The sequence below is a fragment of the Moschus berezovskii genome, chromosome 15, assembly GCF_049115385.1.
Source record: "Moschus berezovskii isolate FMDL1 chromosome 15, NW_MosBer_1.0, whole genome shotgun sequence".
Classification (NCBI taxonomy): Eukaryota; Metazoa; Chordata; class Mammalia; order Artiodactyla; family Moschidae; genus Moschus; species Moschus berezovskii.
Genome location: NC_142474.1, coordinates 6,480,101 through 6,498,125, shown reverse-complemented (window position 1 = coordinate 6,498,125; position 18,025 = coordinate 6,480,101). Strand labels below are relative to the sequence as shown.

The 18,025-nt window shown below is 43.6% G+C and overlaps 1 protein-coding gene across 1 annotated transcript in view; it reads left to right on the top strand.

Annotated features, from left to right (window-relative positions):
* The window catches only part of ARFGEF2 (ARF guanine nucleotide exchange factor 2), an 84,611-nt gene that overhangs the window by 64,056 nt on the left and 2,530 nt on the right, over window positions 1–18,025 (top strand). The window contains exons 28-37 of the mRNA XM_055438681.2: window positions 1,025–1,185; window positions 4,024–4,154; window positions 4,288–4,417; window positions 5,660–5,795; window positions 6,238–6,376; window positions 6,485–6,539; window positions 8,008–8,122; window positions 10,706–10,836; window positions 13,859–14,027; window positions 15,198–15,336. Of these exons, the coding sequence (XP_055294656.1) occupies window positions 1,025–1,185; window positions 4,024–4,154; window positions 4,288–4,417; window positions 5,660–5,795; window positions 6,238–6,376; window positions 6,485–6,539; window positions 8,008–8,122; window positions 10,706–10,836; window positions 13,859–14,027; window positions 15,198–15,336 (1,306 nt within the window). The remainder of the gene's footprint in view (window positions 1–1,024; window positions 1,186–4,023; window positions 4,155–4,287; window positions 4,418–5,659; window positions 5,796–6,237; window positions 6,377–6,484; window positions 6,540–8,007; window positions 8,123–10,705; window positions 10,837–13,858; window positions 14,028–15,197; window positions 15,337–18,025) is intronic.

Sequence of the window (18,025 nt, the reverse complement as noted above, 5' to 3'; positions counted from 1 at the left end):
CTGGGCCTGCCTGTTTGCTGACCTTGCTGTTTGTGGCCATTGTAAGACATTGGGTCGTCTTTGATTTTTTTGAGGTCTTTTAACTTTTTTAAAATTCTTGTCACTCATATTCTTGGGTGGTATCTGTAAGATTTGGAAAAGCTTCGATTTTAAACTGCCTGTCGGCCTTGGCTCACTGACCTTCCCTGTCTCATTTTGTGCTCATGAGGTCCCAGCAAGGCAGCACTAGGTGTTATCTTAGGGCGGAAGCAGCCAGGGAATGAAGGGATGTGCTCAGGGTCAGAGAAGTGGGGCCAGCGCGCCCCTCAGTGTTCAGCTTCCATCAGGCAGAGCCTCTGGGCCAACTCCACATGCATCCATGTTTACATCTCTCTCACAGTTCTGCTGACTCCATCCTAAAAGAGACAGCTTGTCTTCTGGTGAAGCTTGGTCTCCTCTTGCTGGTCCTCTCTCGCTTCCTTAGGGCCGCATCTCAGAAAGGAGCTCTTCCCAGAGTCCTTCCCCCACCACCAGCCTCTGCTGTCTTCTGTCCCCTCATCCAGCACCCACCCCACCTGGGATTATTTTACGTTATCTACTCATTGAGGTGATTATTGTCCATCTTACCCATTGGAGCAAAGGAGGGAAATTCGATTGCTTATCTCTGTCACAGGGGCCCCCAGCCACACTTTGTGGGGTTTTTATTTCCCATCTTACCCAAAATTTTATTTTTTATTAATTAATTTTTATTGCAGTATAGCTGCTTTACACACTTTGCATGTGGTTGGCACTCAGTAAATGTTCACTGAATGAATGAATATTTAGGCCTTTACCTCATTGCTTGAGCTCAGGAAGCAGTGCAGTTTAGCCCTAGTTGTACTTAGTGCATTCGTTCCTGAATAATTTCATCAGAACCCTGTCTTCCAGAGACCACTGACATGCTTTCCTTAGATTTCCACTGAAGTAATCATCTCCTGTATGTGTGTGTGTTTAATCCTTGTTTCTAAATCCTGGTCTTATTAAAAATGTGCCTTTGTTTCCCCAGCAACCATTTTCCAGCACCATTTCCCTGCAGCCATCGATTCCTTTCAGGATGCTGTGAAGTGCTTATCGGAATTCGCCTGCAACGCTGCTTTCCCTGACACGAGCATGGAAGCCATCCGGCTCATCCGCTTCTGTGGGAAATACGTCTCCGAGAGGCCACGGGTACAGTGTTCCTCTTCTCGCTGTTTGAGCCGTGGCGGGGGAAGACGTGTGGGCAAAAGACCCTTGCTCTCTTCGGAAAGAGCTTTTCCAGCTGCTCTCTTAAAATGTGTGCTTGCCCTAAACTAGATGTTTATTTCCACATAGTGCCATTGCAGGTGTTTTACCTTTCTGGTTATTTTGTATGTATGAAAGTATTTTATTTAGGCTGAACTTTTATATAGTATCCTACATATTGTTTTTGCAGAAGATAATAGTTTAGCTTCTCTTCTTTTCACAGCTATTTGTAAGGCCTCCTCAGACAGCCATTTTGCTTTTTTGCATTTCTTTTCCATGGGGATGGTCTTGGTCCCTGTCTCCTGTACAATGTCACGAACCTCCATCCAGAGTTCATCAGGCACTCTTATCTATCAGATCTAGACCCTTAAATCTATTTCTTACTTCCACTGTATAATCATAAGGGATTTGATTTAGGTCATATCTGAATGGTCTAATGGTTTTCCCTACTTTCTTCAATTTAAGTCTGAATTTGGCAATAAGCAGTTCATGATCTGAGCCACAGTCAGCTCCTGGTCTTGTTTTTGCTAACTGTTTAGAGCTTCTCCATCTTTGGCTGCAAAGAATATAATCAATCTGATTTCGGTGTTGACCATCTGGTGATGTCCATGTGTAGAGTCTTCTCTTGTGTTGTTGGAAGAGGGTGTTTGCTATGACCAGTGCGTTCTCTTGACAAAACTCTTATTAGCCTTTGCCTTGCTTCATTCCGTGCTCCAAGGCCAAATTTGCCTGTTACTCCAGGTGTTTCTTGACTTCCTACTTTTGCATTCCAGTCCCCTATGATGAAAAGGACATCTTTATTTTAAATGTTAGACTTTATTTTTTTGGGCTCCAAAATCACTTCGGATGCTGATTGCAGCCATGAAATTAAAAGACGCTTGCTCCTTGGAAGGAAAGTTATGACCAGCCTAGATAGCATATTAAAAAGCAGAGACATTACTTTGCCAACAAAGGTCCGTCTAGTCAAGGCTATGGTTTTTCCCGTGGTCATGTATGGATGTGAGAGTTGGACTGTGAAGAAGGCTGAGCGCCCAAGAATTGATGCTTTTGAACTGTGGTGCTGGAGAAGACTCTTGAGAGTCCCTTGGACTGCAAGGAAATCCAACCAGTCCATTCTAAAGGAGATCAATCCTGGGTGTTCATTGGAAGGACTGATGCTAAAGCTGAAACTCCAATACTTTGGCCATCTCATGCGACGAGTTGACTCACTGGAAAAGAGTCTGATTCTGGGAGGGACTGGGGGTGGGAGGAGAAGGGGACGACAGAGAATGAGATGGCTGGATGGCATCACCGACTCGATGGACATGAATTTGAGTGAACTCCGGGAGTTGGTGATGGACAGGGAAGCCTGGCGTGCTGTGATTTATGGGGTCGCAAAGAGTGGGACACGACTGAGCGACTGAACTGAACTGAACTGAATAGTTTAGCTGTGAATTTTGGCAAAGCTGAAGAAGCTGGACATTGTGTTTGAGAGAAACCAAACCTCTCTTTCAGGAAATGACGTTATTCCACTGTGATGTAGCCAAGAAATCACACTTAGAGATCACCTTTTGTTTTCTCCCAAAAATGCTGAGGGTTTTTCTGTTAGATCTCACTTTCCTCAAGTTGTTCAGCTGACAGCCTCAAAACACTGCAGTTGCGTGAAAACAAGCACAACTAAACTGATGGCCTCTGCGGATCTCTTCTTAAGCATTCTTCACAGAAGTGCACGCCCCCGAGATGATCCATATGGTCCCGGCATCAGCTCAATGAGAGGAGATGACGATGAGACCCCTGTTGATTGAGCACTCAGTACATGTCAGGCAGCGTTCTAGGCATGTTCTGTGTGTGGGTTCCTTTACCCCCCACATCAGGCCCATAGGAGGGGAAATTATTTTCCTGTTATGCGAGGGCAGTAAGCGAAGCACAGGGAGAAATGGCCTAATGCTGAATAACCAGAGTTGATACAGAAACTCCACTGCAACAGAGCACGCTTCTTCAAGAGTGGTTAAGGATCAGAGGGCTGAGGACCCCAGAGAAAGGGCAGGAAGCAGGGCTTCACATCTGGACTGTGTAAAAACGGCCAGCTCCTACACATGGCTTTGGGCCTCTTATTTAGTCCCTTAGTGCCTCGGTTGACTCATCTACACAGCGGAGCCATTATCTCTGCCCACTTCAGGGAACTGTGAGAATTGTTAATTCGTGTGAAACACCTCTACAGCCCCCGGCCCATAGCCAGTGCTTAGTCAGTAGTAGATGCTGCCATTCCTGTTTGAAGTAGTACGATTACAGTTGTTCAGTCGCCAAGTCCCATCTGACTGTGCGACTGCAGGCACGCCAGGCTCATCTGTCCACCACTGTCGACCAGGATTTGCTCAGATTCATGTCCATTGAATCAGTGATGCTATCCAACCATCGCATCCTCTGCTGCCCCCTTCTCCTTTTGTAGTCACGTTTGGTAACAGTCTGAGAACGGTCTGATTGAGTTGGGAACTGAATCATCTTGGATGTTTTGCTATCACCATTTGACCTTTATCGCTTTTCTTAATGTAAAACCTTCTGCCGCCAGGATTCTTGTGATCTGCCTCATTCACCTTACTCTAAAACCCACAAAGGTCCATAGGGAGAAACTGCGCATGTGCTTTTGGGACAGACTGGTCTCTATCTCTGCAGGATTCCCCAACAGACCCTTGCTGAACTGAGGTTTTCAGGAGGGAAACGAGGGGCTCTCATCTTCTTGTGATTCTGTTTCGGCTCCTTCCTTTCACCTGCTGGGTCTGCCTCTGAGCGATGGTCCCGTTGTAGGTGCTGCAGGAATACACAAGCGACGACATGAACGTGGCTCCCGCTGACAGAGTCTGGGTCCGCGGCTGGTTCCCCATCCTCTTTGAGCTCTCCTGCATCATTAACAGATGCAAGCTAGATGTCCGGACCAGGTAACCGCGTCGCGGCTCCCCTCCCCAGGGCCCCTTCCCCACCTCCCCGCCTAGGTCCCGGTCCCTGCCTCCCCCGGCCCTGCCCTCTTCCCCCACCCACCGCCTCCTCTGTGCCTGGCTTTGTTTCCCCCAGAGGGCTCACGGTCATGTTCGAGATCATGAAGAGCTATGGCCACACCTTTGAAAAGCACTGGTGGCAGGACCTGTTCAGAATTGTGTTCAGGATTTTTGACAACATGAAACTACCCGAGCAGCAGTCGGAGGTGGGTGATGACGAAAGCGCTGCCCCGGGGAGGTGGGAGAAGACCCGCTCTGGCCCTCGTCTGTGCCCAGGGTTGCGTCGTCAGTGTCCACGGCCCCCAGAAGTCTCACACAGCAAGCCATTTCAGGTGTATTTTGAATAGGAAAACACCCTTCCTGGCCCTCTTCTCCCAGTCATCGAGTAGTGCTGAGGAACTGCCCACCTGGGGACGAGTGAGGGGAAATAAATCCCCACTGTGTGCCCACTCGACCCTTGAGCACTGAACCTGCCAGTTCAGCAGGCACCTCGTCCTCTTACTGTTTGGTTCATATCACCTTCTGAACAGTTGAACCTGAGAATGTGAGGTTGCATATGTTTCTTCAGCATCATGTTTTCATTTCCCTTAGGTGTATACCCCAAAGTAGAATTTGTTGAATCATATGGTAGTTCTATTTTTCATTTTTTGAGGAGCCTCCATACTCTTTTCCATAGCGGCTGTACCAATGTATATCTCCATCAACAGTGCCCAAGGGTTCCCTTTTCTTCACATCCTCTCAGGCATCTGTTATCTCTTATCTTTTTGATGAGGGCCATTCTGATAGGCCCGAGGTGTTATCTCATTGTGATTTTGATTTGCATTTCTCTGATGATGAGTGATTTTGAGCCCCTTGTCGTGTATCTGTTGGCCGTTTGTATATCTTTGGAAAAACCCGTCTATCCAACATCATTTTTAATATTTACGTTTTTGTGTAAGGTGTATTTAACATGACTAAAATCTTTGAATGTATCATTTTTTGGGGGGCTTCGTTTTTTTGTTTTGGCTAAGCCACACAGCGTGCAGGGTCTCGGTTCCCTGACCAGGCATTGAACCTGGGCCCCAGCAATGAAAGCGCAGAGTTGTAACCACTGGGCCTCCAGGGAGTTCCCAGAAGTTTCACTTTGAATGACTGTTTAAATTCTGTCATATGGATGTTCCCAACTTAATTGCCACATTACCGAGCATTAGTTTATGTCTGTGTTTACAGTAGATAAATACCCGTGTGGTAAACGTCTTTATTCAGAAACCTTCAGGCACAGATCTTTCTTTCTTCAGGGTTCATTCCTGGAAGTGGTGTTACTGCATAAGTAGATGTGGACATGTTTAAGACAGTTCACCCCTGTCGCCAAATTTTGTTTCAGAATATTTTGCCAGTGATATGTGAGAATTCCCATCTCACCACAAGGAGAGTGGCTTTTAAACATTATCTTTTAATTTTTTTTCCAGAAATCTGAGTGGATGACAACAACTTGCAATCATGCACTTTATGCTATTTGTGACGTATTTACCCAGTTCTACGAAGCTTTGAATGAAGTTCTTCTTTCTGATGTATTTGCACAGTTGCAGTGGTGTGTAAAACAAGGTACTCTTTGTGTAGCTAGGCATTATTTTTCTTGACATAGTCTTTAGTGAGAGATTAGTTTTTTCAACGTATAGAAGCTTGAAGACTGAAGTGCATTTATAATTGGTGAAAATGAGTATTTTTTAATTAAGTTAGAACATAGAAACAGTTTTTCCTCCAAGTCAGTTTATAAAGCATTTCTCATACAAGGAGCCAGTTAATTAAGTACCAAAATGTTAACCTTCTTCCATTCCTAACAGTAAAGTATAAAAAATAATTTTACCTGTTTGTAGCCTACTTAAACGCTAAAAACTTTAATATCGTCCCGAGCAGTGCTTCATTAATGAGAGGCCTACTAGCCTACCAGTTGCATTGTCTCCCCACATCACAATATGCAGCATCAGTGATCAGGCTGGACTCAGAACAGCATTTGAAGTTTAATGGTAGATGTTTTATTTTGCAGATAACGAGCAGTTGGCTCGATCAGGTACAAATTGCTTAGAAAACTTAGTAATATCCAACGGAGAGAAATTCAGTCCTGGCGTCTGGGACGAAACGTGCAATTGTATGCAGGATATCTTCAAAACAACCATCCCCCACGCGTAAGTGTTAATGTGGTCACTGCTGTTTATTTCTATGTTTAGTAGTTGTTTTAAAGCTCTAGGCTGCCCTTCACATTGATTATTTTCCTTCTCTTGCATTCCCTGAAGTCTGCTGACTTGGAGACCTGTAGGAATGGAGGATGATCCAGCAGAAAAACATTTGGTAGGATTTTTTTTTTTTTTTCCAGTTGTCTTTTCTCGATCACATATCATAGTAAAAAGTTAAGCAGCCTAAGGAATGTAGGCTTTTCTGATGGGAAGTGAGTAAAGGTTATAAGAGCTGAAAGTGAAAGTGTTAGTCCCTCAGTTGGGTCCAACTCTTTGTGATCTCATGAACTGTAGCCCGCCAGGCTTCTCTGTCCGTGGAATTTTTCAGGCAAGAATACTGGAGTGGGTTGCCGTTTCCTTCTCCAGGAAATCTTCCCAACCCAGGGATCGAACTCAGGTCTTCTGCATTGCAGGCAGATTCTTTACCATCCGAGCTACCAGGGAAGCCCTATAAGAGCTAGACACTGTATATATTCACTAACGTATTCTTTTGAAAGTACAAAGAAGTATTAAGAAAATAAGTCACTTCACTCAGTAAAAGCTGCAAAACACTTCCAGCTTTTGTTTCTGTGATTGAGCACATGCCACCCACAATTGCAGTTTGGGCTCCCTTTATACATAATGTATTACTTAATACCATTGTGGGCATTTTTCCATATTCTTAAATAGTCTTTGAGAACAGCCTCCTCCGTGGCTGCACATTATTATAATTTATTTAATGGGTTTTCTCTTGTTGGACTGTCACGTCAGTTCTGGCCTTTCACTGTTGTGTAATTGCTTTGGTGTAATTATTCTTATTTATTGCCCTCTTGCATAAAGAGTGCTTTCCTGGGACTTGCCTGGTGGTCCAGTGGTTTAAGACTTTGTCTCCCAATGCAGGGGGTGTAGGTTCAGTCCCTGGCTAGAAAACTAAGATCTCACATGACTCATGGCCAGAAAAAGAACCAGAGCAGAAATCAGTATTATAACAAATTTAATAAGAGACTTAAAAATGGTCCACATCCAAAAAAAGAAATCTTAAAAAGAACGCATTTCTCTTCACCAATGAAATAGTTTTTATTTTTTGTGTAAAGCCCCATAAAGAAGTTTTAATTCAAGTATCTCTTTAAAATACTGTGGTTTACAGGGTAAACCTTTAGTCTTACTAGTTTCTATTTCCAAATAACTACAAAGGCATTAGATTTTGAAAGGCTTTTGGGATATAGCCATTTAAAAATAAAGCACAGAATGCAAACATTTTCTGTTTAACTTTCTGCTATCAACTTTAAAAAAAGCTCCTACCATACTTTTATTTTTGAACTTGATCTCATTAAAAATTGTCACACTCATCATGAAATCGTAGTATGTAGAGAAATGCCACCTAAGTTGGAATCAGAAAATGTGAAATTTTAATGGGAGAAAGAAATTGTTGAAATTGATAATCTCTCCCATGCTGCCTCTGGAAAGTGCTGCATTGTACTTCAAGCTCAGCAAGACACACATTCAAGTTGGGCCAGCAGTGTTAAAACCAGGCACATCTCTGTGCAGGTCCTGAATTGTGAATGGAGGAGTGAGCGTTGTGTTTCTCTCTGGTTAACTTCCAGGATGTGGATCTGGACCGCCAGTCTTTAAGCAGTATTGATAAAAATGCCTCCGAGAGGGGTCAGAGCCAACTCTCTAACCCGACCGATGATGGCTGGAAAGCCAGACCGTATGCAAGTAAGACCCCTTTTCTTACTGTTTTTGGTTTATTTGTTTGTTATTTTAAGTAGGTGACACATGTACATGATTCAGACATGCGGCAGGTGCAGAGAGGTAAAGAGGTGGTGAGCCTGCCTTCCACCCCTGGAGTCAGTCTGCAGCTCCCCTCCCCTGTGGCAGCCAGTGTCACCAGTTGCTAGTAGTCCTTTCTAGAGACTCACGTGTAATCTAACGCATATCCATGTACACAAGCATATAATGCATATTTATATATGAATTTTCTTCCACCATTTTTATAGACATTATAGAATACCGTTCATTGTTCTTTATCTCTGATGTAACTTAGAGATCATTCAATCAGTACTTGAAGTGCTCTCACACTCTTTCATACTACTGTCTATTGCCCCCCCACTGTAGCTGTGCTATTATTTGCTTAATTGGGTTTCTACCAGTGCATATTTACGTTACTCCTCGTCTTTTTCTGTTATAAACAACGCTGCATTGAATCACATAATACATGTGTTATTTGTGAGTTTATCTGTACAGTAAATCCCCAGAAACAGAACTGCCAGGTTAAAAGAGAAGTGCCTTTGCTATTTTGATAGATAATTCCAGGTTGCTGCCTATTAAGGTTACACCTGTTAACATGATCTTTGAAAACACCTAGGTGATACTTGGTATCTTTTGGGTAGTCTTAATATGCAGTTTTTTTAATTATGAGTGAAACTGAGCAGTTTTTCCTGTGTTTAAGAACCTTTTCTGTTTTCTGTGAACTATCTGTTCATAATGTTTGCTCATTTTGTACTGATTGTTGGTCTTTTTATTGATTTGAGGAGGCTCTGTGTGTTAGAGATCCTTTGCTGGATATAAGTTTCAAATTACTTTTACTGATTTATCCGTTAATGTTGCTTATGGTGTGTTTTCCTGTCTGTCATTTAAAAAACTAGGTTTTCCAGTTGCTCTGAGCCAAGCCCTGTGTATCCCATCTGTGTATAGTCTCACATGATTCTTATCCTTGCTGTTTGAGGGGGTACCATTTTACGTTTGAATGAATTAGGTCTCAGATGACGTGACTTGCTAATATGTGGTAGAATCAAGATGCAGACCTTTTGACTGAGCAGTTGGACCATTTCTGGTTTGTAAAGCTGTGGTTGACTTTTCTCCCCATAGTGATTTCACCCTCTTCTCAACGCACCAGCCTGTAGGTGTCCACATTGGCATGGACTCCTGAGGCTGCGCATTAGACAGAACCCTGTGTGGTCACCATTATCTTTTGAAGGCTGGAAAATAACCACCCTCGGAATTCATTCAAGAGGCGCCACCTTGGAGACTGCAGGCCACTCCTCCATGTCTGTGGCACATCCAGGGTGTCTCCAGGGTCCAGGCAAAGGATGAGCTGAGTCCTCATCAGCCCCAGATAAAGGAACAAGTGGACATTTCTTTCAGTGGAACCACTGGGTGCAGCAAGATACTTATATTCTGAGAGATGCCTGGGACTTAAGACCCTGCCATTTCTCCAGGGAACAGAACTTTGTTTCTCCCAGTTTTCTGTCTCAGCCTCCTTTTCAGGGATGAGCTCAGTGCGTAGAGGAGCAGGCACAACCCTTTACACACTTGCGTTGTTTACTTACTTTCTTTTTATTTTGGGTCCAAGGTGGTTGTGTCATTGAACAAGAGTAAGTTAAGTGTACATCTGTTGCAATTCCACTGTATGTTTTTTCACTTAAAACTAATTCTGTGTGGAGAATTTTTATATGTATAATTTCATAGCCATTTTCAAAAGCTTGAAGATGACCCAACTCCCTGTTAACGTTTATCTAATACTTTCAACATTCTGGTTCTTTAACAAATAAGTTGGAAAGGAAGCTCTACTTGGACTGGAGTCAAATCAGCCACGGGCTGTCCCAGAACCCAGGGATTAAGAAGATGAGACATTAGTCAGAGTCTGGTCCATAGGCAGAAACCACATCAATAATCTAAGCAGGGAAAATTCTCCACAATGAATTATTTTAGGCACTGAAATAGGCAGGAGAAGATTCTGAGGGATATGGAAGCAGAAAATGTGGGCAGTGGCTGTTCCATCTAGCGATCGAGGAGCTAAGAGTTTATATGAGCTGCACCCCTTCCCCCGACCCTCACGGCTGCGATTCAGCCCTTTGGCATGGCCAGCTACCACAGGACCCTGTAGCCTCTTGTGGACAAAGCACAGTCCAGAGCCGGTCTGTAGAAGTGACCCTTTGGGCAGCAGAGAAACGTGCTGCAGAACATGGGACCCGCGTCACTGACCCCCTTCACCTTTTGAGGTGTTTGCTCGGAAAGCACATTTTCAGAGAGAACCTTTTCTGACCAGCTCGCAGCCCCACCTTGACGGCACCCCTTCCACCTCCCAGGCCCCATCTTATGTCCCCATCGTGTGACACACTATCCTATACTTGCATAGCTTGTTTACTGTCCGTCTCTGCCATGGGAGGGCAGGATTCTTGTCCAGCTTGTTCATTGTTATGCCGCAGCATCAAGATCGGTGCTGGCACACAGTAAGAGCTCAGTGAACTCAGTAGTGGCTGAATCATTATTAGGGTTAATCTTTATCATCTAATATAGATCAGAAACTGTTTGCCAGCCTCCTCATCAAGTGTGTGGTCCAGTTGGAATTGATACAGACCATTGACAACATCGTGTTCTACCCTGCGACGAGCAAGAAGGAGGATGCAGAGCGCATGGTTGCCGCCCAGGTGAGGGCGGGCCTGGAGAAGAGCATCTGTGTCGGTGGGGAGGTTGCCCGGGTGCGGTGATGTGCTGGAGCCACCTTGGGTTGGCCACAAGAGCTCCTCATGATCACTGCCCCCAGCCCTGTGTTCAGCGACAAGGGTACCGGTCACTTAATATTGGCCATAATGGGAGTGTTTACCCCACAGAAATCAGCAGGCACTAAAAATCAGCCTTTCCCAGAGAGCCAGTTTACCAGCATTCCACTGCTGAGATTCCACCCCTTGCCTTGGTGCTTCAAAAAAATGTGTTATTAATCATAGGGACTGCTCCTGATCATTGATACACAGTTAACCCATAACTAGCTGAGAAGGAAAAGTTATGTGGCTAAAAGTCCCAATTTTTCCTTCAGAAAGTATACCTTTTTGTTTTGTATATGCAACCTTTTATATATACAGTATGCTTGGAAACAGAACCCAGGGTCCAAAAGTGGGACAGTAACCTTCCATCACAGGTTGCAGACCTAAGTGCTTCAAGGCCTGGGAGATGCTGTGAGTAGGGACAGCAGGCCGGGGGGAACAGTGGGAGACTGCTGAGCTCAAGCCCCGCCATCTCCCTGCTCCAGGGCCAGTTGCTGCCAGGTGGGTGAAGCTCTGACAGTCTTCCAGTTTTTCAAGAGGAGTCGGAATTCAAGATTTCAGGGGATGTTCCTGGCAGTCCAGTGGTTAGCACTTGGCACTTTCACATTGAGGGTGCAGGTTGAATCCCTGGTCAGGGAACTAAGATCTCAGAAGCTGTGCAGCAGGCCACCCCACTGAAAAATGGAAATCTCTTGTTTATTAAATACTGTAATTATACTTGTGGGATAGATGCAGCACAAAAGCTGTCCTTTTTTTGGTTTTGTTTATATTATTTAAGTATACAGTTCAGTGGTTTTAGTATATTCACAAAGCTATGCAAACTTCCCCACTAGTTCTAGAACATTTTAATCACTGCAAAATGACCCTGACCATCAGCGTCACTCCCCATTCCCTTCTTGCCCCAGCCCTTGGCAACCACTAATCTATTTTCTGTCTCTGGGTTTGTCTAACCCAGATATTACATATTAGTCATATAACTTGTGAGCTTTTGTGTCTGGCTTCTTTCACTTAACATAGTGCTTTCCAGGTTCACCGTGTTGTGGCGTGTATCCTTCCTCCATTATTCTTATCTATGGCTGAATAATATTCCATTGTATGCCATACCACGTTTTGTTTATCTGTTCATCAGTTGATGGACATTTGGGTTGTGTCCACTGTCTGGCTGTCATGAATAATCCTGCTGTGAACATTTTTGTACAAATTTTAATGTGCACATACGTTTTAAAATCTCTTGAGTTTAAACCTAGGAGTAGAATTGCTGGGTCATGGTAGCTTCGTGTTTGCCTTTTTGAGGAATTGCCAGACTGTTTTCCAAAACCGCTAGACTGTTTTCCATTCCCACCAACAGTGTGTGAAGGTTCCAGTGTCTCCACCTCCTCACCAGTGGTTATTATTGTGTTGCTGGTTTTATTTAAATTATTACAGCCACCCTCGTAGGTGTGAAGTAGTAGCTGATTGTGGACTTATTCACATCTTTGGAGAAATACCTATTCAGACCCTTTTTGTTGTATTATTTATCTTATAATCATTGAAAGAGTTTTTGTATTTTCTAGATACTAGATATATTAGCACATAGATATATTATCTGTACCATTTTGTGCGTTATCTTTTCAATTTCTTGATGGTGTCCTTTGAAGAACAAAAGTTTTTAATTTTGATAAAAGTCAACTTACTGTTTTTTCTCCATTTACTTGTACTTTTAAAATTATTTCTAAAAGCATAACCCTAATTCAGGGTCACAGAGATTTAGGCCTACATTTTCTTTTAAGAATTTTATAGCTTTAGCTCTTATATTTAGATCTTTGATCCATTTTTTTTGTTTATTTTTGTATATGATGGGAGATAGGGAGTCTACCTTCATTCTTTTGCACATAAATACTCAGATATCCCAGTAGCATTCAATATAGAGACTATTTTTTCCCTGTTGAATTATTCTGACATCCATGCTAGAAATCTCTTGATCATAAATTTGAGGATTTACTCCTGAATTCTCAATTATGTTCCATTTATCTGTATGTCTGTCTTTATGCTAGTATCACGCTGTCTTGATTACTGTAGTTGTTTTTTTTTTTTAATAGGAAAGTATGAGTCTTCGAGCTTTGTGCTTCTTTTATTTTTTTTCCAAGACTGTTTTGGCTGTTCTGTGTCACTTACAACATTTACCTATGAATTTTAGGATCAGCTTGTCACTTCCTGCAAAGATGTCAGCTGGAATTTTGATAGAGATTACACTGAATTTATAGATCTATTTCAGGAGTATTGTGAACTCTGCCCTTTTGTAAACTCTGGCTTATAGGGAGGGATGTGGTCCATTTTCGTCAAGGGTTCAACAAATACAAAATCCCTAATTATGTCCCACATTTCAGGCAACATGTTCGATAAAAATTTCTAGCATTTCATACCTGTTTTTATGGTTTTTCCCTTCACATTTAAAAACACAATTGCCAAACCTACTGAAGTTCACTGATCATGTGATGAGGCTTGAGATGAGGTGCCTCGTGGGCTGTGGCTGAGAATTTCTTTCACTATGTTTTGAGCCTCACAGCTTCTGTCACAGGTACTATAGTTCGATTTACTCATGTTCCACTTTCTTTATAAAATAAAAAGTGGACAGTGCAATCATGTAATGAAATCTCTAATGAAATAATTGGAGAAACACACACAAAACTGTTCATGCAGTGAAGGCAGTGCTGACACAACTGAAACTTTGGCCCGTGGAGCCTGCCATCATGCAGGAGCTCAGCGTATCCTTCCAGCAGCCAGTGAGCAGAGTCTCAGTGGAAAACCGTTGAGGCTGCTGAGGAAGGAAGTGCACCTCATAGGGAGGAGGACTCCTGGAGAGCTCTGATACCAGCGTGTCCAAAGCCAGTCTGTCTTCTTTACTCAGCTGTTCTCCTACCCTGTCTAGCAAGACACGCTGGACACAGATATCCACATCGAGACGGAGGACCAGGGCATGTACAAGTACATGTCTTCCCAGCACCTCTTCAAGCTCCTGGACTGCTTGCAGGAGTCCCATTCATTCTCAAAGGCCTTCAACTCCAATTACGAGCAGCGGACTGTCCTGTGGCGAGCGGGTAAGGCAGACTACACAGATGGGACGGGTGGTTGCCCCGGTCACCGTCCTGAACCGTTACAGCCTTTGGACAGTGCCTGGTCTGGTGCACACAACTGGGATAACTTAACAGGTGTTTTCCCACTTGAGGGAGAAAGAAGGGAAAGCTCATCCCAGCACCAGGAGTAGTGCCGGCACGCGGGAGATTCTCTGTGTTTGATGGAAAACAAATTGGTTTAGAGTTTAACCTAGCCAGCCAAGAAATTTTACATTAGATTAAAATTATGAAGTTAAATATGATGGTGTAAAAACTGTGGAAGTCTAGGAGAAACAGACACATTGGTACATTTTCTGGGGCTTGTAGGGGTTTTTCCCTCCCACCTCCATATGTAAATGCAAAGTCCTAGACGTGAGTAGCATATGTGTGTAGACACACACGTGTGTTTGTGTAGGGGTGAAGACAGTAGGAGTCTCATTTTGTGAACTTTGTATGAAAGTGCTACTCTATATATAATTTTTGTATTATTACCATTAATTTTCTCCCCAGATGCCTGTTTTAGCCCATAATTTTAAAATGTCATTTTTCTCTTTAGGTTTAAACTATCTAGGTATTTTATGTCTTTGCCAATAATAAGATTTTGCTTATTAGAGTGGTTTACACATCCCAGGGCTGATTGGTATTGCTTTATTTAAGAAAATGTGTTCTTATATATGCTTTGTGGGGGAAATAAAAAAACCTAGGAACTCAGAAACATGCTAGAATTTCAAAGAGCCATAACACTTGAGAAGATGGAATGAATGGCTTCACCCACCAGTGAGCAGAGTCTGAATGGAGAACAGTTCAGGTGTGTAGGGGAGCACAGTATGTCCTCCACGGAGGGTGCAGCGTCAGGGCTGCCTTGGTTCAGTATCACAGTTGAGCCGTGTCAAAACTGTGAGATCGAGACTTCCCTGGTGGTCCAGTGGCTGAGACTCTGTGCTCCCAGTGCAGGTGGCCTGGGTTCCATCCCTGGTCAGGGAACTAGATTCCACATGCTGCAACTAACATCCTGTGCAGCCAAATAAATAATAATTTTACTTTTTTAAATGTGAGATGGTCCAATATTTCCTAAAGTAACTACATTTGGTTCCCACGTGATTCTCAGCATTACCCTAGGAGCGTGCACAATTTACATGACTATCTGATCCCTAGGTTTTAAGGGCAAGTCTAAACCCAATCTTCTAAAGCAAGAAACTAGCAGCCTGGCCTGTTGTTTGAGGATCCTGTTTCGAATGTATGTCGATGAGAACCGCAGGGATTCCTGGGAAGAAATTCAGCAGCGACTTTTAAGGTAAGAAGAAATTATTTCTGATTAGATTTCTTATCTGTAATACACCAAATGCTTTACAACAGTGCTGTGATTTGAAAAGAGTAGGAGAAAAATACCTGTATGTTGACTGCCCTAGAAACTGTTTTCCTTTTTGTTTTTCTTTCTGTTGGGTGACTCTTCTATTCCAGTTTTCTTAATACCCTAAAGAGGACAGGGCCTCACTTCTTCCGTGTATCATTTCTTAAAGCACAGAAACCTCAGCAGGGGAAAGTGCCCTGAGCTCAGAGTCATCAGGCCCTAGTCCTGGCTAGGTCCCCTCTAGAGCACTGTCAGCTCCAACATCCCACCATTCCTGCTTCCCAAGAGAAACATACTAGAATCACGTGGGCACCAGGATGCACTTACTTTGTGCACAAATGCAGCAGTGGGCAGGCCATGGATGCCATGGAGAGAGCCCTCTGCAGAGAAGCAGATCTTTGCCACCCAGTTACCTGGGCGACTGTGAGCACGGTGCTGTGTCTATGCCTCTTTTCACTCTTTTAACTTGAAAACAGTAACGTGGAGTGCTGACAGCCATGTGATAAGACACATGCTCTTCCTGCACCACTGGGTCTTTCTAAAAGTCACAGGGCAATTTACATATATATATATGTATGTATGTATCTTAAGAGCCTTAAAGAATTCCACCTTTCTTTGACTCAGTAATTCCACTGTTAGGGAACCATGATTCTCACACAGAACGTTCATTGCAGATATAAAGAGAAAAAATGTAAAGCAGCTCAGCTGTGTATCAGAGTATATCATAAGATATACATTATGGTATATTCTATGATAGAATATTCGGAGAAGGCAATGGCAAGCCACTCCAGTACTCTTGCCTAGAAAATCCCATGGATGGAGGAGCCTGGTAGGCTGCGGTCCGTGGGGTCGCTAAGGGTCGGACACGACTGAGCGACTTCACTTTCACTTTTCACTTTCACACATTGGAGAAGGAAATGGCAACCCACTCCAGTGTTCTTGCCTGGGGAATCCCAGGGACGGGGGAGCCTGGTGGGCTTCCGTCTATGGGGTCACACAGAGTCGGACACGACTGAAGTGACTTAGCAGCAGCAGCAGCATGATAGAATATTAGGCAGCCTTTAAAAATGAAGTTTGGGGGAATTCCCTGGTGGCCTAGTGGAAAGGATTGTAGGCTTTCACTGCCATGGCCTGGGTTCAAACCTTGGTCAGGGAACCGAGATCTTGCAAACCTCATGGCACAGCCAAAAAATAAATAAATGAAATTTTGTAAATGAAGTGTTTAAAAAATAATTTCTGGAAAAAAATAATAGTGATTTTCTGGGACTTCCCTGGCCATCCAGCACAAATAAGACCCCAAGCTTCCAATGCAAAAGGCACAGATTTGCTTCCTGGTCAGGGAACTAAGATCCTGTATGCCACACAGTGTAGCCAAAAAGTAAAAATAATTTAAAAAAATAAAAATTTTCCTTGATGTGGAAACATGCTCATAACACAAGTTTCACCTCAAAAAAGCAGGTTGTAAAACCATATATACTAGTGATATTTCAACATTGCTTTTTAAAAGTCACCCAAAAAAGCTGGAAGGAAATATGCCAGAATAATGTCATGTGTCCCTTAGAGTGGGCTTCCCCAGTGACTCAGCACTAAAGAATCCACCTGCAGTGCAGGAGACGCAGATTCCATCCCTGGCTGGGGAAGATCCTCTGGAGGAGGGCATGGCAACCCACTCCAGTGTTCTTGCCTGGAGAATCCCCAAGGACAGAGGAGCCTGGCAGGCTACAATCAGCGGGGTCGCAGAGAATTGGACGCGACTGAAGTGGCATAGCACGCACACACGTTCCTTAGAGTGATGGGATTGTGGGAATTTTTTTCTCTTCAATGATTTTTTTTACCTTTTCAGTCATCTTACAAAGAGAATATATGACAAGTCATAAACTGAAAAATGAATTCATTAATTAAAGGGGACACCAGCAGCTCCTTTCAACTTAACATCAAGTCCAAAAGAGAACTACCTACATAGTCTCATAAAGATTCTCTAGAGAACATACTTAAGTGTTAAGTTTCTAACACAGCATGTTTTAGAAACTAGCTGATGTGTGTTGTGAGAAGAGAGTGGGGGTTCGTGGGTAACTGTGGGTAACAGGCTCTCATGCTGGGTGAGTTGCAAACCCTGCCTGACTGAGCCCCAGCCACCGGCCTGGCCTGCACTGGCCTTACATTGAATGTCCTTGTTCAGTTTTATCCTCACAGCAGCCCCTTGAGTTTGGTACAGTTGTTTATTCCCATTTTGTAGCTGAGCAAACCAAAGCTCAGGGATTTGCTCAAGATGGCACAGCCAGAACAGGTGCTTATTAGACACTCACTGCAAGGTTAGAGAGTTCTCTTTGTGGTTGCCGATGGGGAGGGTGGGAGAGGGGGATCTTTAGGGGGTTGGGGATTGACACGGACACTGCTGTGTTTGAAGTGGATCACCAGCAGGGACCTCTGCTCAGTGATGTGCGGCAGCCTGGGTGGGAGGGGACTTGGGGGAGAATGGATACATGCATATGTACGGCTGAGTCCCTTTGCTGTCCCCCTGAAACTGTTAATACCACAGCATTGCTAATCACTTACACTCCAATACAAAATAAAAAGTCTAAAATAAAGATGAAAGAGTTCTCCACTCCAGTGACATATGTGACGTTCCTCT